This window comes from Arachis hypogaea, chromosome 13 (genome assembly GCF_003086295.3).
Source record: "Arachis hypogaea cultivar Tifrunner chromosome 13, arahy.Tifrunner.gnm2.J5K5, whole genome shotgun sequence".
NCBI classification, from domain to species: Eukaryota; Viridiplantae; Streptophyta; class Magnoliopsida; order Fabales; family Fabaceae; genus Arachis; species Arachis hypogaea.
This window is the reverse complement of record NC_092048.1, coordinates 107,589,055-107,612,780: the sequence shown is the minus strand read 5'-3', so window position 1 is coordinate 107,612,780 and position 23,726 is coordinate 107,589,055. Positions and strand designations below refer to the sequence as shown.

The 23,726-nt window shown below is 38.0% G+C and overlaps 2 protein-coding genes across 4 annotated transcripts; one reads left to right on the top strand and one right to left on the bottom strand.

The window, feature by feature from the left end:
* Positions 1–7,573: 7,573 nt before the first annotated feature.
* LOC112732569 (uncharacterized) lies at positions 7,574–12,411 on the top strand. Of its 3 annotated transcripts, none has more exons than XM_025781319.3 (7): positions 7,574–8,175; positions 8,885–9,193; positions 9,276–9,428; positions 10,282–10,622; positions 10,860–11,367; positions 11,448–11,480; positions 11,635–12,411. In XM_025781319.3, the coding sequence occupies exons 1-7, from the start codon at positions 8,007–8,009 to the stop codon at positions 12,156–12,158; spliced, it is 2,037 nt and encodes a 678-aa protein (XP_025637104.1). In that variant the 5' UTR covers positions 7,574–8,006; the 3' UTR covers positions 12,159–12,411. The 3 variants fall into 3 exon arrangements, with proteins under 3 accessions (XP_025637104.1, XP_025637107.1, XP_025637105.1); XM_025781322.3 differs by having other exon boundaries at positions 11,448–11,515; XM_025781320.3 differs by lacking the exon at positions 11,448–11,480.
* LOC112732570 (protein LURP-one-related 17) lies at positions 11,634–13,709 on the bottom strand. Its single transcript, XM_025781324.3, has 2 exons — positions 13,173–13,709; positions 11,634–13,095 (listed from the first exon to the last, which is right to left on the bottom strand). The coding sequence occupies exons 1-2, from the start codon at positions 13,461–13,463 to the stop codon at positions 12,703–12,705; spliced, it is 684 nt and encodes a 227-aa protein (XP_025637109.1). The 5' UTR covers positions 13,464–13,709; the 3' UTR covers positions 11,634–12,702.
* Between the last annotated feature and the right edge of the window lie 10,017 nt (positions 13,710–23,726).

The window sequence follows — 23,726 nt, the reverse complement described above, 5'->3', positions numbered from 1 at the left end:
GAGAAGTCATCCATGAAGACTTCCAGAAATTTTTCCACCATATCAGAGAAAATAGAGAGCATGCATCTCTGGAAGGTTGCAGGCGCATTACACAGCCCAAATGGCATCCTTCTATAAGCAAACACTCCAGATGGACATGTGAATGCTGTTTTCTCTTAATCCTGGGGATCTACTGCAATCTGGTTATAGCCTGAGTAGCCATCTAAAAAGCAATAATAATCATGACCTGCCAGTCTTTCTAGCATCTGGTCTATGAATGGTAAAGGAAAATGATCCTTTCTGGTGGCTGTATTGAGCCTTCTGTAGTCAATACACATGCGCCACCCTGTAACTGTTCTTGTAGGAACCAGTTCATTCTTTTCATTATGAACCACTGTCATGCCTCCCTTTTTGGGGACAACTTGGACAGGGCTCACCCAGGGGCTGTCAGAAATAGGATAAATAATCCCAGCCTCCAGTAATTTGGTGACCTCTTTCTACACCACTTCCTTCATGGCTGGATTTAGCCGCCTCTGTGGTTGAACCACTGGTTTAGCATTATCCTCCAATAAGATTTTGTGCATGCATCTAGCTGGGCTTATGCCCTTAAGGTCACCTATGGACCACCCAAGAGCTGTCTTGTGTGTCATTAGCACTTGAATAAGTGCTTCCTCTTCTTGTGGATTTAAAGCAGAGCTTATGATCACTGGAAAAGTGTCACCTTCTCCCAGAAATGCATATTTCAGGGATGGTGGTAATAGTTTGAGCTCGGGTTTAGGAGGTTTTTCCTCTTCCAGAGGAAATTTCAGAGGCTCTTTCATTTCCTCTGAATCCTCCAAATCAGGCTGAACATCTTTAAAGATGTCTTCCAACTCTGATTCGAGACTCACAGCCATGTTTATCTCTTCTACCAAAGAGTCAATAAGATCAACTTTCATGCAGTCTTTTGATGTGTCTGGATGCTGCATGGCTTTGACAGTATTCAACTTAAACTCATCATCATTGACTCTCAGGGTTATTTCCCCTGTTGGACATCAATGAGAGTTCGTCCAGTTGCTAGGAAGGGTCTTCCTAGAATGAGAGTAGCACTCTTGTGCTCCTCCATTTCCAGCACTACAAAGTCAGTGGGAAAGGCGAATGGCCCAACTCTGACAATCATGTCTTCAATCACGCCTGATGGGTATTTAATGGAGCCATCAGCAAGTTGGAGACATATCCGAGTTGGTTTAACTTCTTCAGTTAAACCAAGCTTTCTGATAGTGGATGCAGGTATTAGGTTGATGCTTGCCCCAAGATCACATAAAGCTGTCTTGGTGAAATTACCTTCTAATGTGCATGGTATCAGAAAACTCCCAGGGTCTTTAAGCTTTTCAGGAAAGCTTTTCAGAATAACTGCACTGCATTCTTCAGTGAGGAGAACTCTTTCAGTTTCTCTCCAATCCTTCTTATGACTCAAGATCTCTTTCATGAACTTGGCATAAGAAGGTATTTGCTCAAGTGCCTCTGCAAATGGAATCTTTATTTCAAGAGTCCTGAGATAATCTGCAAAGCGAGCAAATTGCTTATCCTGCTCCTCTTGGCGGAGTTTTTGAGGATAAGGTATCTTGGCTTTATATTCCTCAACCTTAGTTGCTGTAGGTTTATTTCCTACAAAAGTGGTTGAAGAAGCCTTTTTAGATGGGTTGTCATCAGCACTTGTGTGTGTCTGATCCCTCACTAGCAATTGAGTGCCAGAGTTAGAAGCTGGAGTGACGTTAGACACCAGCTCCTCGTCTGTTCCTGGCGTCTGAACGCCAGAAATGTGCTTCTTTTGGGCGTTTAACGCCAGATCCTTGCTTGTTTCTGGCGTTGAACGCCAGTCCTGAGCATGGTCTGGGCGTTCAGCGCCAGCCTTCCACCCAATTTCTGGCGTTTTAGTGCCAGAATTATTTTTCCCTGGGCTCTTACTGTCCTTAGGTGGATTTTGGGTGGTTTGCTCATTTCTTGGCTTCTTGCTGCCTTGAGGTGGGGTATTTAATATCTTTCCACTTCTTAATTGAACTGCTTGGCATTCTTCTGTTATTTGTTTTGACAGCTGCTGCTTTGTTTGCTTCAATTGTTCTTCCATATTTATATTAGCCATCCTTGTCTCTTGTAGTCTATCCTTGAATTCGGCTAACTGCTTTGTTAGAAAGTCCAATTACTGATTGAATTCAGCAGCTTGTTTTACAGGACTGAGTTCAGTAGTTACTGTTTTAACCTCTTCTTTCATGGAAGGGTCACTGCTTAGGTACAGATGCTGATTTCTGGCAACTGTATCAATGAGCTCTTGAGCTTCTTTAATTGTCTTTCTCATGTGGATAGATCCACCAGCTGAGTAATCTAGAGACATATGAGCTCTTTCTGCAAGCCCATAGTAGAAGATGTCTAACTGAACCCACTCCGAAAATATTTCAGAGGGGCATTTTCGTAGCATCTCTCTGTATCTCTCCCAGGCATCATAAAGAGATTCATTATCTCCTTGTTTAAAGCCTTGGATGTCCAGCCTTAGCTGTTTCATCCGTTTTGGAGGAAAGTATTGATTCAGGAATTTTTCTGTCAGTTGTTTCCATGTCCTTATGTTGGCCTTAGGTTGGTTATTTAACCACCTCTTAGCTTGGTCTTTTACAGCAAATGGAAACAGTAATAATCTGTAGACATCCTGATCTACTTTCTTATCATGTACTGTGTCAGCAATCTGTAAAAATTGTGCCAGAAACTCTGTAGGTTCTTCCTGTGGAAGACCGAAATACTGGCAACTTTGCTGCACCATGATAATGAGCTGAGGATTCAACTCAAAGCTACTGACTCCAATGGAGGGTATGCAGATACTACTCCCATATGAAGCAGTAGAGGGGTTAGCATATGACCCCAGAGTCCTCCTGGACTGTTCATTTCCGCTTAGGTCCATGATGGAGAAAGGGAGATGATGTAAAATAGAAGAAAGTATTTTTATTTATTTAATTATTTATTTATTTCGCAAACAAAATAAATTAAAATAAAATAAATAAAAATAGGTGAAGATTTTCAAAAAAATGAGGAGAGAGAAAGTGGTTAGGAAGTTTTGAAAAGGATATGATGATTTTTGAAAAAGGTTTTAAATTTTGAAATAAAAATCTGAATTTTTAAAGGTAGATTTCGAAAATTTGCTTTAAAATAGAGAGAAAAGATATTTTTGGATTTAAAGAGGAGAGAGAAAAACAATAAGATAGTACAGGATTTAAAATTTTTAGATCTAATGCTCCTTGTTTTCGAAAATTTTGGAGGGAAAACACCAAGGAACACCAAACTTAAAAATTTTAAGATCAAGACACAAGGAAACTCAAGAACATTTTGAAGACTCACAAGAACACAAGAACATGAAGAAAGAACACCAAACTTAAAATTTTTAGAAAACCAAACTAAAATTTTTGAAAAACAAAGAAAAATCAACAAGAAAACACCAAACTTAAAGTTTGGCACAAGATTTATTCAAAGAAAAATTATTTTTGAAAAAGATTTTAAAAATAGGCTAGCCAATTACTAAGGACATAAGCACCACGCTCTAGTTAATTGAGCTATAAGTTTAAAGTGTTTTAACAAGGTATAAATAATAAAAGACTCTAAACCAAAAAGAAAAATTTTTCCTAATCTAAGCAACAAAATAAACCGTCAGTTGTCCAAACTCAAACAATCCCCGGCAACGGTGCCAAAAACTTGGTGCACGAAATTGTAAATCACACTTTTTACAACTCGTACCACTAACCAGCAAGTGCACTGGGTCGTCCAAGTAATACCTTACGTGAGTAAGGGTCGATCCCACGGAGATTGTTGGCTTGAAGCAATCTATGGTTATCTTGTAACTCTTAGTCAGGAAAACAATAAAATAATTCACTTATCAAATTTGATTGCAAGGAATAAAAGGGCAGAACACAAATTATACTTGTATGCAATGATGGAGAATATGTTGGAGTTTTGGAGATGCTTTGTTTTCTGAAATTCTGCTTTCCTCTGTTTTCTGATTCACGCACGCACGTCCTCCTATGGCAAGCTGTGTGTTGGTGGATCACCGTTGTCAATGGCTACCATCCATCCTTCCAGTGAAAAGGGTCCAGGTGCGCTGTCACTGCACGGCTAATCATCTGCAGGTTCTCGATCGTACTGGAATAGGATTTACTATCCTTTTGCGTCTGTCACTACGCCTAGCACTCGCGAGTTTGAAGCTTGTCACAGTCATTCAATCCTTGAATCCTACTCGGAATACCACAGACAAGGTTTAGACTTTCCGGATTCTCTTGAATGCTGCCATCAATCTAGCTTATACCACGAAAATTCTGATTAAGAGATCTAAGAGATATTTATTCATTCTACGGTGGAACGTAAGTGGTTGTCAGGCACGCGTTCGTGGAGGAATGATGATGATTGTCACATTCATCACATTCATATTGAAGTGCAAATGGATATCTTAGATAGGAACACGCATGTTTGAATGGAAAACAAAAATACTTGCATTAATTCATCAAGACACAGCAGAGCTCCTCACCCCCAACAATGGAGTTTAGAGACTCATGCCGTCAAAAGGTACAAAGTTCAGATCTAAAATGTCATGAGATACAAGACAAGTCTCTAAAAGTTTTTTAAATACTAGACTAGTAAACTAGGTTTACAGAAAATGAGTAAACTAAGATGGATAGTGTAGAAATCCACTTCTGGGGCCCACTTGGTGTGTGCTGGGGCTGAGACTTAAGCTAATCACGTGCATAGGGCTGTTTTGGGCGTTCAACGCCAGCTTTGGATCCTTTTCTGGCGCTGAACTCCAACTTGTAACTTGTTTCTGGCGCTGGATGCCAGACTGCAACATGGAACTGGCTTTGAACGCCAGTTTACATCGTCTATCCTTGAGCAAAGTATAGACTATTATATATTTCTGAAAAGCCCTGGATGTCTACTTTCCAACGCAATTGGAAGCGCGCCATTTGAAGTTCTGTAGCTCCAGAAAATCCATTCTGAGTGCAGGGAGGTCGGAGTCCAACAGTATCAGCAGTCCTTTTTCAGCCTGAATCAGATTTCTGCTCAGCTCCCTCAATTTCAGCCAGAAAATACCTGAAATTACAGAAAAATACACAAACTCATAGTAAAGTCCAGAAATATGAATTTTGCCTAGAAACTATTGAAAATAAACTAAAAACTAACTAAAACACACTAGAAACTATATGAAATTAACCCCAAAAAGCGTATAAAATATCCGCTCATCAGCAAGAAACAAAAATGAAAAATACCCAAACAGAAGATAATCTGCAGAAGGCATTGAAATTTACCAAAAATTTCAACAAGCAGAGCAGTAGGACTTTTGAATAAAAAATCATATAACTCCATACAACTTCTATAAAATTACAATAAAAACCAACACAAATGCGAAAGAGACGAAGAGACGACAAGCAAAATGCAAATACGAAAGAGAAGAGAAGAGAATCAGAGGCTTCACGAGGATACCATGAACTGAAAAATATGCCTACGAAGATGAAGGTGTGACGGCGACTAACCTTGCTCACAGTGGTTCGACGATTGCGACGACGAGGTAGTGGTCTTGCAGGCGGCGATGGGCAGCGTCAGCAGCTTCGGGGTCTTCGAGCTCCAAGGTCTGCGATTGAAATTATATTAGAAGAACTCAACCCTGATTATTTGATTTGGTCAAAAGGGCAAATTAGGAATTAGATAATTAGAATGAGGGTATTTTGGACATAAATTGATCTTAAAATTTCTGTCTCCATCTCAGTCCCTATGTCCCTACTTTTTGGAGGTACTGAAATACTGAAATTTTTAAGACAAAGACTGAAATTTTAGTACCAGTCTCTAAGCCAACAAACATAATACTGAGACGGAGTCCCCCAGTCTCCGTCTTAGTACCTCAAAACAAACGCTACCTAAGAGACTGGAATTTTTGGGAATGGAGACTGAAACTTTAATAACATTTTGTTCCTGAAATACCCTCATCCAAAATTTTATATTCCAAGTCTACCTTTCACCCCTAACCTCACCCCACCACCAAACCTCTACTACCAACAACAACAGTGCCATATAAAATCAGATTCAACAACAACAACAACAATCTCATAACACCATACCGAATCCCACCACCAACAACAACAATAACACCAAAAATAACAACAATATCACAACATATGTCAAAATTAGATTCAACAATCTCATAACATAAAAAGAGGACTTCAAAATCAGAATAGAAAAGAGAAGAATACAAGGGCACAGAGGCGGCATGACGGACTATCGGCGAGCACAGAGAGCAGAGGTGCAATAAACGCAACCTCAGTGGAGCGCTGCTTCGGAACATTTCCGTGTTGCACAGTCACAGGGCAAGCCGCCAACGAGAGAGAATAGAACTTCAACGGAGGCAAAACTTCGAATATGAGAAAAAAAAGTCTGTAGAAAAGTCAACACGATGACAACAGAAAAAGCAAAGCCAAACAAAGCACGACAGTCTGCCAAAAAAAAGAGAAAGACAAAGATAAGACACGACATTTTTTTTCTTTGGATTTACATAACTTCTCCTATGAAAAGCCTTGAAAAGCAAAATTTTTTAGATAAAAACTATCAAAATTTATTATTTTAACTTTATTTAATATATTTTATAATAAATAAATATTAAATAAAATAATTTAAACTGTTTAAATTGATTTTTTTTTTTATCTCTTTAGTATTACTGTTTTTTTATAATTAAGAACATAAAATTTTCTTTTATTTGGTAAACCGCTCGTAATCTCTTTTCTCTCTGCGTCTTTTTTATTTTTTTTTTCTCTCATTTTATAAACTATGAAAACTAAAAGAAATTCAACTTTAATTAATTAAGTAGTTTGACTAATGCGTTAGGTTGGATAATTTGACCAATGCACCAATGTGGTTCACATTATGCGATTTTCCTCCCGACACGTTTACCCCTTGATGAAGTCGTTAGCATGCTACACTATTGCTGCCGTTTGATGCGAATGCATTTGAAGTTTAAAGAACGTGCAATTATGCTGCCATCATTCTAGCAATTGTTGGTTCTTACTCAATTTAATTTTTTTGTAATAAAGTTTTAAATATTTCATGTGATAAATATAGTTATTTTTTATAACATATTAATATCTTTTTGGTGACTTAGCTCTTTTTTGGTGACTATAACATATTAATATGAAATTAAATAGACATACACATGCAAAAAAATTATTACAACCAAGTAACTTAAGTACAAAAGTTAAAAAAAAAATCATCAAATTAACTCATCTATCAAATTCTTCTTCTTCTTCTTATTATTATTAAATTAAAGCCCTTGTTAAAGAAACAAAAAAAAAAAGATATATTTGAAAGATGAATTTTAGTTTTTAAATAAATTATTATGTTTTTTTTTTTTGGTGACTAATAAATTATTATGTTTATTGTCTTAATAATTAATATTTTTAAAATAAAAAGAATGAGGAAATTAAAATTACCTTCAAGTGTTGAAGATCAGTCGTTGATAACGTGAGCACTAAACGCTAAACACCGGATTAGTAGTTAGTAGTGCGTTACATCCACCCTTCAGAATTCGGCAAAGTGGATAATGCCACGTCAAGAACCTTCAAAATAAATAAGAATAAAAAAATAAAAAACCGTAAGAAAGGTTACTAAGTAGGAATTAGCCTCACCGGAATATTCCCCACCGACGAAGTGTATGTAGACACATGCGGCAATTTCCCGAAAACTATATATACCGATCTTTCAATCCCCAAATTTTGCCCTAGAATACGCTTCTAACAGCCGCAACCCCAAAACCTCTCTAGTCTCTACCAAACCACTCTCCTTTCCCCCTTTATCTCTCTACTCTCCTTCCTCAAATCTCACTATTTCTCACTCCATTCCTACCTCCTAATCACTCTCTTCGTAAGATTTCCCTCTGTTTTTTATTTTATTTTATTGCGAGGTTCTTCTGAAGAAGGGAAGAAAAGGGGTTTTGGGAGTTCTTGTGTTTTTTGGTTGGTTTGGTCTATGGAATTATGGATGCTGTAGAATTGCCTCTCCCCGTAGACGTGGCGGCAGCACCTAAATTGATGGGATCGGAGGGTTTTGGCAGAGTTGGGGTTTCCGTTAAGGACGAAGACCCTCGCCCCCACAGACCTTATTCTTCCTCAATTGAGTGCTGCAACTCTCGTCTTCTTGAAACTGGTTAGTGGGCACTTCAAATTTATCTATTTTTCACCTTAATTTTATTGGTAATAATTGCATGATCTCTTTTTTTAGGTATTTCTCTGCCTTTTGTGCTTTGATCTGTGGTATTCTGTTGTTTGATTGACGTGAAGACTTAACTGTAGGAGAAATCAGCTTCCAACTGTATTTTTGCACTTTTTTTTATTTGTTTATTTTATTTTGGTGGGGGTAGGGGCACTAATGGACAGTTTCTGACTAGGAAGTTTATACTTCATAAGTCATAACTTCATTAACATGGTAGTTACAACTGAAAATGATTCCAATGGCAATGAGTGCTAAAACTGCAGTTGGAATGGAAAGTGTTCCACTTGTCAATCTAGTGAGATAACTCAGCTAGAATCCCATTGTAATGGAGAGAGCATTGGCTGCATTGCTAATGCATGGCATATATTTATATGCTAGTTTAGTGTTGTTGCACAGTGGTGAAGATGCCCCCTGCTCCGGGACACTGGCCACAAGTCTCGCCCGACTGTTTAGCTTTAAATAGCTGTTATTCTTATGGTCATACGTATGGTTCCAATAATACCTGATAAGTCTCTGGGGGTAGGCACCACCTCCCACTGCCTTTTTTATGCATCCATACAAAGTGGTGCCATTTTTGGTATAACCTATTAATTTGAGTCCTATTAACCTTTTAACATACTGGTTGTTACATGATTTTATCCAGCCAGTGTTGTGACACCAGATGTTATAAGTATGAAAACCAATGCCGAGTTTCCTTCTCTCATCAAGGGTGACGAGTTATCCAAGAATCTGCCTGGTGTTATTGGCAAAATTTGTCCCGTAGATAGTGCAAGACTAGAAGGTGTACCGCTACAACGAAAATCAGCAAAATCCAGCAGGAGTAATAATAGTTCATGTTCAAAGAAGCCACGAATATCACAATTAGAAGATTTTACTAGCCCTAGTGGGATTGAGGAGTCAAAGGATAGCTCTGATAAGCTTGGATTGCAGAATTTGAAGTGTACTTCTCCAGGTATTTTCTCCTTAAATAAACTACCAATTACTTTTGTATCTTTAAGCAGTTAACTTTTTCCCTTGACTTTATTTTGGTATAGATAAAATCCAAGTATCAAAGCAGAAGAGCAATGCTAGCAAGCGTAGTGATAGGAGGAACTTTAAAATCCCATCAGTTAAGTCAAAATTTGAGTCATCTATGAAGATGGGTGCATCCATGTTTAGTTCTGCCTGTGGAGGGAACAACTTTTTTGGTATGTAATTATTAGGCCTATTGTAGTCTTTCTTCATAAAGATCCTATAGTTATCTATCTTCATAAAATTAATGTTTTCTTTTATTTATTTACTATGCATCCTACATATACACATTTTGATTGCTCAAGGTGTTTATAGCATTAACAGATAGGCATTAATTAACCTACCTATAGTTGTCTTGTTGACTGTTTGAATCTTGAATTTTGAAATCAGTATTGTTTTGCTTATGTTCGCCACTCAAAGGCATTTTATAGATGTTCTTTTCTTTGCACTTAGAGAACTGTATAGAGTCATCTATCTCAGTTCTGTTTTCAATTGCATTTCTTATCTCTAAGGCAGCATGTTCTGCAAACATATCAAAACTACAGCCTACGAATACAATTTTATATGTTCAACGGAAATACCTGATGTTTTATATCTAACCCAGATGTGGCCATAAGTCAGAAAGACAGAAAGGATAAGGCTTCTATGAGGAGACATTGTGTGTCTAAAATGAGATAGTAAATATATAATGGCTAACAGGTGTAACTATACTTGGTCAACACATGCACCAAATCCATAACCAATAAATGATCTAACAGTGGATAAATCCATACTTTATCACATAAGGGACAAGTTCATTTTAGATAATCTTTTCTTTTTCCCCACTGGAAAATTATTTATGCTCTGATTCATCCCTATGTCAATCCACAATTTGTAGGAACTCCTTACTTATTGATACTTCCAAGTTTTTAAGCTTAGACCATCTCTATAATATAAGAATGCTTTGTTTATTATTTATTTTTCCATCTATTGCTGCCATTACTCTAGAGATTAATTAGTTTTGAAATGGAATTTTTCGGAAACTTGTAGGATTATATGGTCTGAAACACGACTTTCATGATGCCACTACGCTTGTGGATGAACCACCGTTGGATGAACTCCTAAAGGGAGCTTTTGACCGGCTCTCTTTAAGCAAAGATAAAGGGAAGAATGCATCTCGCACGAATGAAAGTTTTGTGAATTCAATCAGGAAGGCTTGCTCTATTATTCAATTCCGAAACTCTGTTCAGACCCAAAATATGGCTGAGATGGATTGCTCCTCTAATAAGTCGATGTCTAATTGCCAATTGAGCTCAGGATGTGTAGGTGAAGGTTTTGGTGATGGGGATAATGAACAGTCTTGCACAACTGTCATGTCTTCATGTATGAAGGTTAGTATGAAAATTTAAGTAGTTTTGGCTTTAATATAATAATTTTGAAGTTTAATAGACTGCCATGCCGTGTCTTGTCATCTATGCTACATAATGGTAGCATCCGCCGCATTTGATTTTTTTGGCACTAAAGCAAAATTGTTGCTTGTGCTTTTTCCTGTATGCCATTATTAATTTACTTTCATCAAATAAACTCTATTTTATGTCAATTTATACTTACTGGTGCTTGACATCCAGGATCCTAGTAGTGAAACAGAAACTAGAGCTAGTCCACTTGACTTTCCATTATGTCAACCTAAAGATGTTTTGGAACGGATTGCACTCCATCCATCCCGAGATTTGGAGTCTTTGCTACTTGATGTATCCAAGCCTGCCATTACCACAAAGAATAGTAGTGACCTACGTTCAGGCAAGCAGGTATTACGTAGGCCATGTTTGCCAGCATTTCCATGGTCACATGGTTTTGGTGGTCATTCTAGAAGCAACCCTGACACGGTTAAGTTATCAACAAGTAGAAACATATGCCAAGGTAAATGGGCAAGAATAAATGTCGTTGCTAGCTCTACAGCTATTGATCGCAGTTGTTTCACAAACCTTGATTCATTCAATTATGATCAGAACCTTGTTCCTTCAACTGGTAGATCAGCCAATAAAAGTTGTCCATCTTTATTTGCTAATCTTCCTATTCGTCAGTGCGATTCATCATCTACCGTCACATGTTCTAAGGATTCTCAGGCCAATGCAGGTACAAGTTTTTAATTACTGTTAGTCTTCTTGCTCTCTTCCCTTTCAGCCGTTTGATTGATTTTTGTCCTGAAAATGTAGAATATGAAAGCCAAGCAGACACCAAATTTTATGGTATGATATTACTGAGTATAACACATCCTTTGCATGTATGTTTCCATACAACATCTTTTTCAATATAGATAGTTTACTGAAGCTGTTAGCGTGAGTAGATCTTTTTGCTATATGTCTTTCCGTTCCTCTGCTTAAACAATTTTGTTTGTGGCAGAGGAACAGTGTCCACGAGTATTAGCTGCTGCGAGAACTCTATGTGAAATTGCAATTCATTCACCAAGGCAGAACCAAGATGGATTCCTAAGATGGCAAAGGAAAGCTTCACATAAGGCCACAAAAGCATACAATTTCAAATCAACTGAGAAACTGGAACAAGTGCCCTTGACACCTGTTTCAGTGGCTGGATCTGACATGGTGGTCCGAAGGGTAGAGCAGATAATGCCCTCAAAGAAGCCAAGGATTTCAACTTTCGAAAATAAGAATATTGTTCACTCCAATAATAATAATGTTAAAAAGGGAAACTACACTTGGTCGACTTCAAAATCAAGTAGGTCATTCCCTCCTAAACCAGTTAGGGACTCAGTTTTGGAAAACAAACGCACAACTGCCAGCACCCATAGACAAAATTCTATGATGCCTCCACCTGCCAGAGATTTAGATAAGGCTTATGGTGGTCAACAGCAAGTTGGAAAGTTATTGTTGACGGATTGGAAAAGGGGAAGAGACAAGTCTGATTGATCAATTGTTATTCAGTGTAAGATGCATTAGTGGTTGACTGCTGTTGTGATTTGTAAGTGTTAGGTTAGCTTAAGGTTGCTTTGTGTATATATTAGTATATTATGCTTGCTTTAGCTGCAAGCCCGCGATGAGCTTGTTGCAAGTGCTCATGTTCAAGAGCAAACATGATTCAAATGTTGTAAGATTAAATACATGTGTACAAAACAAGAGAATTCTTTGCTTAATGTAGAGCACGAGGCAATAGCATTCTGAAGTTCTCTCCCTCTGTGATTTGGCTTCCAAAGCAATATGTGCTTCCGGGCGGTGTTTATGTGCATTGAATTTTAAGAGAGTTTTCATTGTTTATAATCGTTTGTCATGCTCCTCAGAAGCATAGAAACGGAACTAATATCGTTTTCTGAAGATATGGTTTGACTCTCAGAGATGAGGTGAAGTTTAATGAAATTATCATTTATCAACCACAGCAATATCAATAATTGAGACTACGTACCACAATGATATATAGTGTGCCTTGCTTATTTGAATTGGATTAAAAGCTGGAAATTTATGAAAACATTTGGTCGAGTAGTAAAAGGAGTGCCATGGCAAATGTAGGATCAAAGCCAGGGTGAACAATTAAGTGAAAAATGTCTATCCCAAAAGAAACGTGTTCGGAATTGGCTTCTTTTCTCTTGATTTCAGCCACCACACTCTTGGACTTATCCAACACCTTACATGTTCTATCTGCATAGGAACCTTCGACTGTAAACGCGGCATGTCCATGTCGTTTTTTATCTGACTCTGGACCTAATAAACCATACACGCATGCCTCAACCCTGGGATTGCCATTGCCCTTTAAGATATTCACACGCTTCCTCACACAACACACTGCACTCTCTTTCTCTCTTCCCTCATTCTCCCCTTCGTACACATACCAGCTATATACAAGTCCAAGCTTCTGCAATCAAAACAAAAACAACACATCTGAGTAATTGTCAACTCGCTTAGCAATGCTTAAATGGGAAATATATATACCGTGCGGCGGCGGTGCATGGTGAGGAGAGAGTTTCCAGAAGCATCCATGAGAGTGAGTTGGTGAGGGTGGACGCTGTAATTGTCAACTCGGTACGCCAGATTTCCACATGAATCGATGACTGTGAATCCTTTGCAATTAATGACAAGGGATTTTTTCCAAACTGTTAGACAAGTCCCCAACCTTGTTCCTTCTGTAGTAGGGTACGTTATTCTTTGCACCTCACTATGATCATGATCCTCGTGCGCCACTGCTCTTGACACAAACTTGAACCTTGATGACAACACCCTCATCGCTCTGCTTCAATATTATCTCTCTCTCTCTCTCTCCCCGTTGTCTACTACATGCTTTATTGTAAGATGATCTACGTGTTTACACCACTAGTGGTTGTTACACTTCCATTGAATTCAAGAAAAATATATTATAAGGTAAATCACAATGTGCACATGATATTAGGTAATATTGTTGTAATACTCGTACATTTTAAAAATAATGTCCCTGTCATTTTGTGAAATATAAAGATATCAGATGTAATGTTACTTAAATTTGTTTCGTATTCGTCACTTATAAGCCTATCGATAACACATTTTATGAATGAGCAATGTTAGGTAATTAATTTTTTTAATTATTTTATTTATTTTAAATTTTAGATTTTAAATTATAATTTTTTAATTTTAAATTCTAAACTGTAAACCTAAGTATTAAAGTTGACTAATGTCAATTAACTAAAGTTGGTTCAATTTTTTTATGAAATATAATAAAAATAGCAGATATAATAATATTATTGGCTAAAGATGTTTAATATTAACAGGGAGGGAGTGGTACAACTTATCAATAAAAAATGTTGAAGTTGGTTTACAATTTGCCGCTACCAACAAGGGGGACAATACGATTCTTTGAAGCACACGGAATTCTTTTGGAAGCTTGTATCATAGGACGAGAATGTTTATGTACCTTTTTTTGGAAGTTCTGCTGTCTTCAACCACATGGATTATTGTTCATAGTCATTTCTTTGACTTCTTTCTTTCAATTCCCACCTTTTTATAATTGCTATTTGGAAAATAACAAACAAATGCAGTTTAATAAAGATACAAGTTGAAGTATGAACACTCATGATGGGTGTCGAAATGCAAACGTCACCTGCACAACTCCATGGTGGTGGTCTCTCAGTTCATCAGGGATATCTATGCCTCACTTTTTTTAATTTTGATATTGGGATAAGTACAGTGTATAGTTGGGTTATGGGAGCGTAGGGGGCTTAACCAAGATGTGACGACTGTGATAAACAAATCGGACGGTCCAATTTGGGGTAGAGTAATCGAACGGTCCAATTAGAGACATCGTAGGTACACAAATTGGACCGTTCGATTTGCGTACTGTATGCCACACGTCAAACATGCATGCACCCCCAGCCCCTACTTGTATACTACCCGCTGATTACTCCATCCCTTTCACTCTCGTTTCATTCTTTCCTCACTCACCCCAAGTCCCCAACACCACCTTCAACCACACTCATTCCACTTTTCATTGTTGATTTCACTCTCTATTGTCGATGAAATCGGACCTGAGAGGAAAAAAAAATTGGACCACCAACTTTCAACAATGCCAAGGAGAAGAAAAATAAAAGACGTTAATCGTCCGGAGCTCCACATTACTAATTATTTTGATCATCCTAATTATGTAAGTTTTTATTTTTAAATATTTTAATTTAATTAAAATAATAGTGATAATGTTAGAGATTAGTAAAAATAATGTAGTAATAATTTTTAGAGTAAAAGACATATCGGTCCCTGACCTTTTTAAAATTGGACATTTTCGTCCCTTAAGATTTGAAAATACTTTTAAGCCCCTCACCTTGTAAAATCTGGGACAATTGAACCCCTCCGTCGATTTGGGTTGAAAAACGTCACCGGAGAAGGCTGATGTGGCTGGGGGGAGTGTGACCTGTTCGTTTAGGTTGCTGAGCTGGAGGGGATACTAAAAATCGAAGGACAGATCGATCCCTCACCCACAAAACGACGTCGTCCCCTTCCCTGAGCCCTATTTGATCGATAACCTTGGAGGAAGACATGGGTGTTGATGCTGCGATCGTCCATGATGAGTGAAGGGAGCTCTTCATGCACAAGACCTGGAGGGGAATCTTCATAGGCTGTGCCAGGAGGATGTGAGCGTGTTGGGATTGCGCCCAAGTGCTACTGTGGCGTCTACGCCATTATGTACAAGTCAAGAACGACTAGTAACCCTAATAGAGTGTTTCTTGGGTGTCCACTGTTCAAGGTAAGTGAGCGATTTTTACAGTAGTTGGATTATAGTGTGCTGGGTGTTAATGGGTGATTCACTGAAATTTTGTTCCAGGCTAAAGAACCGTATTGCCGGTACTTTATCTGGCTGGATGAACATTTGAAAAAAATTAGGGCCGTCGAGTTTGAAGCCTTGGGTGCGGTGGATGAAGCTGATAGAGTAGCCATTGAAGAACAGCTGCTTCGAAATAAGGATATTGAGAAAAAAGTAGAAGAGTTGGAGAGGAAGCTGTTGTCTATGGAAAGCCAAAAAAAATTGAGTTTGTGGCATATAATTGTGATTGGTGTAGTAGTTGTTGTTGTTGCTGTATGTATGTTTAGGGTGTAAAAATGATTGATGTTCATGGAATTGGTTGTAATGGTTGATGTAAAAATGGTTGATGTACATGGAATTGATGTAAAAATGATTGATGTACATGGAATTTGTTGTGGTTGCTGTATGTATGTTTTTTTGGAATTTCTTGTTGCTGCATGCATATAATTTAGAACATTCAGACATTATTCCAAGCATTAAACAAGATAGTAATTCTGGATAGATTTAAAGCAAAACGTTAGAATGACATTGTATCTGATTTAATCCAAAACATAGCTAAACAGCATGAGTTAACTTCAAAATATCATAATTTCTGGTTGGCATGTAAACAAGTTTGCCAAGATTACTTTGCTAATAAGCATTATCTAATGTCATGCTAATAACTAGCCAAAAACAAAACACATAAATCATGCTACTTTGTTCACTTCTTCTGAGGCTTGAGAATTCTCTTTGTGGCACTGGTAGCTGCTTTCATGGTCTCCTTCGAGGGTCCCCTGCTGGTTGGAGTTTTTTTTGTGTGTGGTGTTGGATTTGTTGGTGGATTTGCACTTGTTGGTGGTCGAACAATTGGTTGCTTGGGTCTAAAAGTATGAGCAGCATTGGAGTCTGGTTGGTCCATTCTTGGCACCTGGGATGGAGGTCTGAATGGAGTCTGTGCTGGAGCTGAAGGTTGGGCCATAAATGGTGCAGGAACTGGTGCAGACCCAGCTGCCTCCCCAGCACTAGGTTCACCCAATGTTTCACCCTGTGATTGATTTTGATCCTATGTAAGAAAGACACAGCAATGTAACCAAATGGGGTAATTAGTGCTTAAGCAGTATCAATTATGTATTACTGACTAATAATAAGAAGCATAAAATGGAGGGGCTGATTAGTGCTTAACCAACTGAGGTCTAAAGCATTTTTGGGTGCCGGCTTACCTCTGGTGGAGGGGCTGATTGTGAAAGGGGAAGCAGCACCAGAGCTTGTGAGTTGTCAACTGTCTTCTTGGGTTTCTTCTTCTTTGGTTTCTAGTTCGGGTTGCTTGGAGCTCCTTTACAAGTTTTATAATTATGCCCTTTCTCGTTGCACTTGCTACATGTAACCTGGAAGCTTCTTTCAGCTTTTCTCCTTGCATATGAGCCTCAGCAGGGTCCTTGTTGCGGTTGTGCACCTTTGGCCGCCCAATAGGCCGTTTGATAGGTGGCGGGGCAGGCCTCAGCTGCTCAGTTGTGGTCCAGAATTCTTCACTAGGAACGGGCTTGATGCAATATGCATACGTCTTGTGAATGGACTCCATACACAACCATGGATGCACGTAATCTTCAACCTGGTCATGCCTCTTTCTGATAACAGCAATAGCATGTATGCACGGCATGCCTGCATAAGCAGCAAAAGTTACATGTAAACCAGCATAATTTTACATACGAGGAAAACATATTAGTTGGGCTTAAACTCTTTACCAGTCAATTGCCAGGTGTTGCATGAACAGGTGTGCTTGATTAGATCCACGTCCACTTTCGTCTTCTTTCTGGTTACCTCAAACCTTTTTCTTTCATTGTCCCCCACCCACTCAGCTATCCACCTACTGCTTGGTTTTATCTTCATATGCAACCTTTTCTCTTGAACTGGTGCTAACTTACCCCTATGGTGTTCTAACAATCTAATGTGCTTGGTCATCCTTCTTATTAAGTAGCACCTAATCTCCTCACACATTGTCAAAACTGGTTTTACTCTGTATTTTACTACCTTTGCATTGAACACTTCACACATATTATTAGTCAGGTTATCCACCTTGGGTCCATGACTAAAATAGGCTTTAACCCAGGTGGTAGGTTCAAACTTCATCAAATATTCCCATGCCGCATTGTTAACCCCCTTCAGCCTATCCATTTTCTCCTTGAATTCTGGTTCAGTTGTACACCTAGCACACTCCCACACAATGTCTCTAATGTGCATGTCTTTGAACCTATTAATAAAGTTCTATGCATGACACAGTTTCTATGATGTGCCCTTGGCATTACCTCTTTTAAGGCTGGCAGCAGGCCCTACTCATTTCCACCAACAATTAAACAGCATTATAGGCTAACCTAACAAACTCTACAACTAAGCACATTATAAGCTAAGTCAATAAACACCAAAAAATAAACAGCAAATAGGTTAACTCAATAAACACCAACATCTAGACATGTTATATGCTAATTCAATAAATAACAAGATATAAACAGATTATAGGCTATTACCCTAAACATCAGCAACTAAGCAGATTATAGGCTAATTCTATCAACAACAACAACTAAGCAGGTTATAGGCTAATTCTATCAACACCAACAACTAAACACATAAAGGAGAGTAAGATTGTTACCTTTTGCTGGTCGGACATAAAGTTCCAACCGAATTGGGAGGCATCACCCAGGTCTTCCTGAAGTAGTGTAAGGAACCATTTCCATGACTCCTTCGTCTCAGATCTTGCAACAGCAAATGCCACAACATAGAACTGATTGTTGGCATCCTGTGCCACTGCTGATAGTAACTGGCCTCCATGGTATGTCTTAAGAAAGGCCCCGTCTAGATGGATGAAAGGCCTACATCCACTCTTGAAGCCTTGCTTACAGCCCTCGAAGCAGATATATATCTTATCAAATACAGGAAGGGACTGAGGGATAGGCTTCACATCAATTCTTGCTGTTGACCCAGGATTACTCTTGAGAATCTCCATCCCATACTCCTTGAGCTTTCCATACTGTTCTTTTTCGTTTCCCACTAGCCTTTTCTTGGCTTCCTTTACTGCCCTATATACCATCTTCGGATGCACAACTAAGTTAAACTCTTCTCTGAGAAAATCAGTTGCCTCATTAGTTGTCATATGAGGTTGACTTCCCATTCGCTTTTCCACCTTCTTACTGATCCAGTGTTGATCAGCAGCATTACTACCCAGATCTCTTGCACATGTGTGCTCAGACTTGTAAGTCTTAACCTGGAAGCATAGCAGTGTCTTGTTGTAAGATAGATGTGCCAGCCATGGACAGTTTTCACCTCTGCATGCAACTCTCACACTTTCCTTATCATTCTTTATCCACAACAATTCTCTCCCCTCAGCTATGAACATATCTTTCACAACCTCTTTGAAGCCATCTATGGTTACAAACTTGGTACCCACCTCAAACCTCCCCTCTCCAAATCCATAGTCTTCATTAAACAATGGAAATTCATGCTTGTCTCCCTCATCCTCTGAGGACACTGGTGTGTGAAGGTCCTCAGATGCATACTCATAAACCGGGTCATCATCATCTGATTCCTCCTCATTCACATAGAGCCCTATTGGAGGCCTGTCATTGGGCTGCACAGATGGAACATCTTCTTCAGCATGCACAGCAGCACCAGTTTTTTTGGGCTTGTGATGAGGAACACTTCCTTTGGGCTTGGCTGTAGGCCTCGTTCTTTTGGGCCTCGCACTAGGCCCAGCTCCTTTGGGCTTGGCAGCTGGCATGGTACCTTTGCCACTAGGCACAGCTACAGTCTTTCTCCCAGCACCTCTCTTGTTCCCACTTGACTCTGCCCCTGGCCCTTCCTTGACAGTGACCCTTCTTCTTGGCATCACTTTCTCCTTTCCTTTCACAGTGCTTCTTTTCTTCATAAGATCATTCTCCTCATCACAACTACAGGAGTCATCATCAGAACCAGTTTCAGTGCCATTCGGAGGAGGTTTATACAACTCGTCCTCCCCACTACCATTCCCATCCCCTGCTGTCCATGGTGATGACTGAAGCTCCCTCATGATACTGTCCACATCAACTGCATCATCAAATTCTTCCGGCCCCTGTTCTGCAGCAGCTTCTTCTTCCACAATCTGTGGCTCATCAACAGGGTGATCGAAGTAAATATAGAACTCGTTGATATTTGAATTCTTCAACTTGTTCTCTCGCATTTCATTAATTCCAGCATCCCCTCTCAGTATGTGCATTCCAGACTCAAGATCATTACTGGTTGGGTCATACCAATAGACTGCCCTGTATGTTTGATGAGCGGATAATTTATACGCTTTTTGACATTGTTTTTAGTATGTTTTTAGTAGAATCTGGTTACTTTTAGGGATGTTTTCATTAGTTTTCATGTTAAATTCACATTTCTGGACTTTACTATGAGTTTGTGTGTTTTTCTGTGATTTGAGGTATTTTCTGGCTGAAATTGAGGGACTTGAGCAGAAATCAGATTCAGAGGTTGAAGAAGGACTGCTGATGTTGTTGGATTCTGACCTCCCTGCACTCAAAGTTGATTTTCTTGAGCTACAGAACTCGAAATGGCGCACTTTCAATTGCGTTGGAAAGTAGACATCCAGGGATTTCCAGAAATATATAATAGTTCATACTTTGGCCAAGAATAGACGACGCAAACTGGCGTTCAACGCCAGCTCTCTGCCCAATTCTGGCGTCCAGCGCCAGAAAAGGATCCAAAACTAGAGTTGAACGCCCAAACTGACACAAAAGCTGGCGTTCAACTCCAAGGAGGACCTCTACACGTGCAACACTCAAAGCTCAGCCCAAGCACACACCAAGTGGGCCCCGAAAGTGGATTTATGCATCAATTACTTACTCCTGTAAACCCTAGTGACTAGTTTATTATAAATAGAACTTTTTATCATTGTATTCACAGTCTTGGTGACTCCGGTTCCCCTCTGGGGCCGAGACCAATGAACTCCATTATCACTTATGTATTTTCAAACGGTATAGTTTCTACACTCCATAGATTAAGGTGTGGAGCTCTGCTGTTCCTCAAAGATTAATGCAAAGTACTACTGTTTTCTATTCAATTCATCTTATTTCGCTTCCAAGATATTCATTCGCACTTCAACCTGAATGTGATGAACGTGACAATTATCATCATTCCCTATGAATGCGTGCCTGACAACCACTTCCGTTCTACATTAGATTGAATGAGTATCTCTTAGATCTCTTAATCAGAATCTTCGTGGTGTAAGCTAGAATGATGGCGGCATTCAAGAGAATCCGGAAGGTCTAAACCTTGTCTGTGGTATTCCGAGTAGGATTCAATGATTGAATGACTGTGACGAGCTTCAAACTCGCGATTGCCGGGTGTAGTGACAGACGCAAAAGGATAGTAAATCCTATTCCAGCATGATCGAGAACCGACAGATGAATAGCCGTACCGTGACAGGGTGCGTTGACCATTTTCACTGAGAGGATAGGATGAAACCATTGACAAGGGTGATGCCTCCAGACGATTAGCCGTGCCGTGACAGGGCATTTGGATCATTTTCCCAAGAGAAGACCGAAAGTAGCCATTGACAGTGGTGATGTATCACATAAAGCCAGCCATGGAAAGGAGTAAGACTGATTGGATGAAGATAGCAGGAAAGCAGAGGTTCAGAGGAACGAAAGCATCTCTATTCGCTTATCTGAAATTCTCACCAGTGATTTACATAAGTATTTCTATCCCTATTTTATTAATTACTTTCGAAAACTCCATTATTATTTTATATCCGCCTGACTGAGATTTACAAGGTGACCATAGCTTGCTTCATACCAACAATCTCCGTGGGATTCGACCCTTACTCACGTAAGGTATTACTTGGACGACCCAGTGCACTTGCTGGTTAGTTGTGCGAAGTTGTGAACCATGGTATTGGCATCATATTTTTGGCGCCATTACCAGGGAAAGAAAGAGCGATAAATTTTACATAATCAAAAGTGTAATCACAATTTCTGTGCACCAAGTTTTTGGCGCCGTTGCTGGGGATTGTTCGAGTTTGGACAACTAACGGTTCATCTTGTTGCTCAGATTAGGTAAATTTTCTTTTTGTTTTCTTTTTAAAAATTTTTCAAAAATCTTTCAAAATTTTCTCCCTTGTTTTCGAAAAAATTTAAAAATAAAAATGTTTTAAAAAAAAAAATTTCAAAAATATAATTTTTCTTCAGAATTTTTAAGAATGAATTCTAGTGTTTCATGAAGCATGGCTGGCTGTAAAGCCATGTCTAATACGACTGTAGGGCATGTTAGACATGTCATGTCTGAATTACATACTAAAGCTTTGCTGGCTATTAAGCCAAGCCTGACCTTTTGATTGGAGCTTTAGAGCATAAGATTCCTGGAATTCATATTAAAAATTTTGGAATCCTTATTTTTCTTTTTCAAAATGATTTTCGAAAAAATTAAAAGAAAATACAAAAAAAATTTCATAAAATCATAAAAATCAAAAATATTTTTGTGTTTCTTGTTTGAGTCTTGAGTCATGTTATAAGTTTGGTGTCAATTGCATGTACATCTTGCATTTTTTTCGAAAATTTCATGCATTCATGGTGTTCTTCATGATCTTCAAGTTGTTCTTGATAAGTCTTCTTGTTTGATCTTTGCATTCGCATGTTTTGTGTCTTTTCTTGTTTTTCATATGTATTCTTGAATTCTTAGTGTCTAAGCATTAAAGATTTCTAAGTTTGGTGTCTTGCATATTTTCTTTGCATTAAAAATTTTTCAAAAATAGGTTCTTGATGTTCATCATGATCTTCATAGTGTTCTTGGTGTTCATCTTGACATTTATAGCATTCTTGCATACATCACATGTTTTGATCTAAAATTCTCATGCATTGCATTATTTTTCTTGTTTTTCTCTCTCATCATAAAAATTCAAAAATAAAAAGAATATCTTTTCCTTTTTCTCTCATCAAATTCGAAAATTTGGATTGACTTTTTCAAAAATTTTAAAAAAATCAAGTTGTTTCTTATGAGTCAAATCAAAATTTCAATTTGAAAATCTCATCTTTTTCAAATCTTTTTCAAAAATCAAATCTTTTTCATTTTTTTTAGTTATTTTCGAAAATTTCAAAAAAAATATTTTTCAAAAATATTTTTCTTAATTTTACATCATATTTTCGAAAATAACATAATCAATTAATGTTTTGATTCAAAAATTTCAAGTTTGTTACTTACTTGTTAAGAAAGATTCAAACTTTAAGTTCTAGAATCATATCTAGTGATTTCTTGTGAATCAAGTCATTAATTGTGATTTTAAAAATCAAATCTTTTTCAAAAAAAAAAACTAATTTCTATCATATCTTTTCAAAAATATCTTTTCATCATATCTTTTTCAAAAATATGATTTCAAAATATCTTTTCTAACTTCCTAACTTCCAACCTTTTCAAAATTTGTTTCAACTAACTAACTAACTTTTTTGTTTGTTTCTTATCTTTTTCAAAACTACCTAACTAACTCTCTCTCTCTAATTTTCGAAAATATATTCCCCCTTTTTCAAAAATTTCTTTTTTTTATTATTTTAATTTTTTATTTTTATTTTCGAAAAACCACTAACCTTTTTCAAAAACTATTTTAAAAAAAAAATCAACTAACTCTTTTTCAAAAATTATTTTCGAAATTTTCCCTCTCTCATCTTATTCTATTTATTTATTCATCTACTAACATCTCTCCCTCACCCACCAAAAAATCCGAACCCTCTCTCTCTTTCTGAGTTCATATTTTTCTCTTCTTCTTTTCTACTAACAATAAGGAACCTCTTTACTGTGACATAGAGGATTCCTCTTCTTTTCTTTTTCTCTTCTCTTTCTTATGAGCAGGGACAGAGAAAAAGGCATTCTTGTTGAAGCTGATCCAGAACCTGAAAGGACTCTGAAGAAGAAATTAAGAGAAGCTAAATTACAACAATCCAGAGACAACTTGATTGAAAATTTCGAACAAGTAAAGGAGATGGCAGCCGAACCCAACAACAATGCAAGGAGAATGCTTGGTGACTTTACTGCACCAAATTCTAATTTACATGGAAGAAGCATCTCCATTCCTGCCGTTGGAGCAAACAACTTTGAGCTGAAACCTCAATTAGTTTCTCTGATGCAGCAGAACTGCAAGTTTTATGGACTTCCATCTGAAGATCCTTTTCAGTTCTTAACTGAATTCTTGCAGATATGTGATACTGTTAAGACTAATGGAGTAGATC

Coding starts and splice junctions, on each gene's coding strand:
- LOC112732569 (XM_025781319.3), top strand. CDS start 8,007: ATGGATGCTGTAGAATTGCCTCTCCCCGTAGACGTGGCGGCAGCACCT. Junction 10,623..10,859: donor TCATGTCTTCATGTATGAAG/GTTAGTATGAAA, acceptor CTTGACATCCAG/GATCCTAGTAGTGAAACAGA. Junction 11,368..11,447: donor GGATTCTCAGGCCAATGCAG/GTACAAGTTTTT, acceptor CTGAAAATGTAG/AATATGAAAGCCAAGCAGAC.
- LOC112732570 (XM_025781324.3), bottom strand. CDS start 13,463: ATGAGGGTGTTGTCATCAAGGTTCAAGTTTGTGTCAAGAGCAGTGGCG. Junction 13,096..13,172: donor CCATGCACCGCCGCCGCACG/GTATATATATTT, acceptor TTTTGATTGCAG/AAGCTTGGACTTGTATATAG.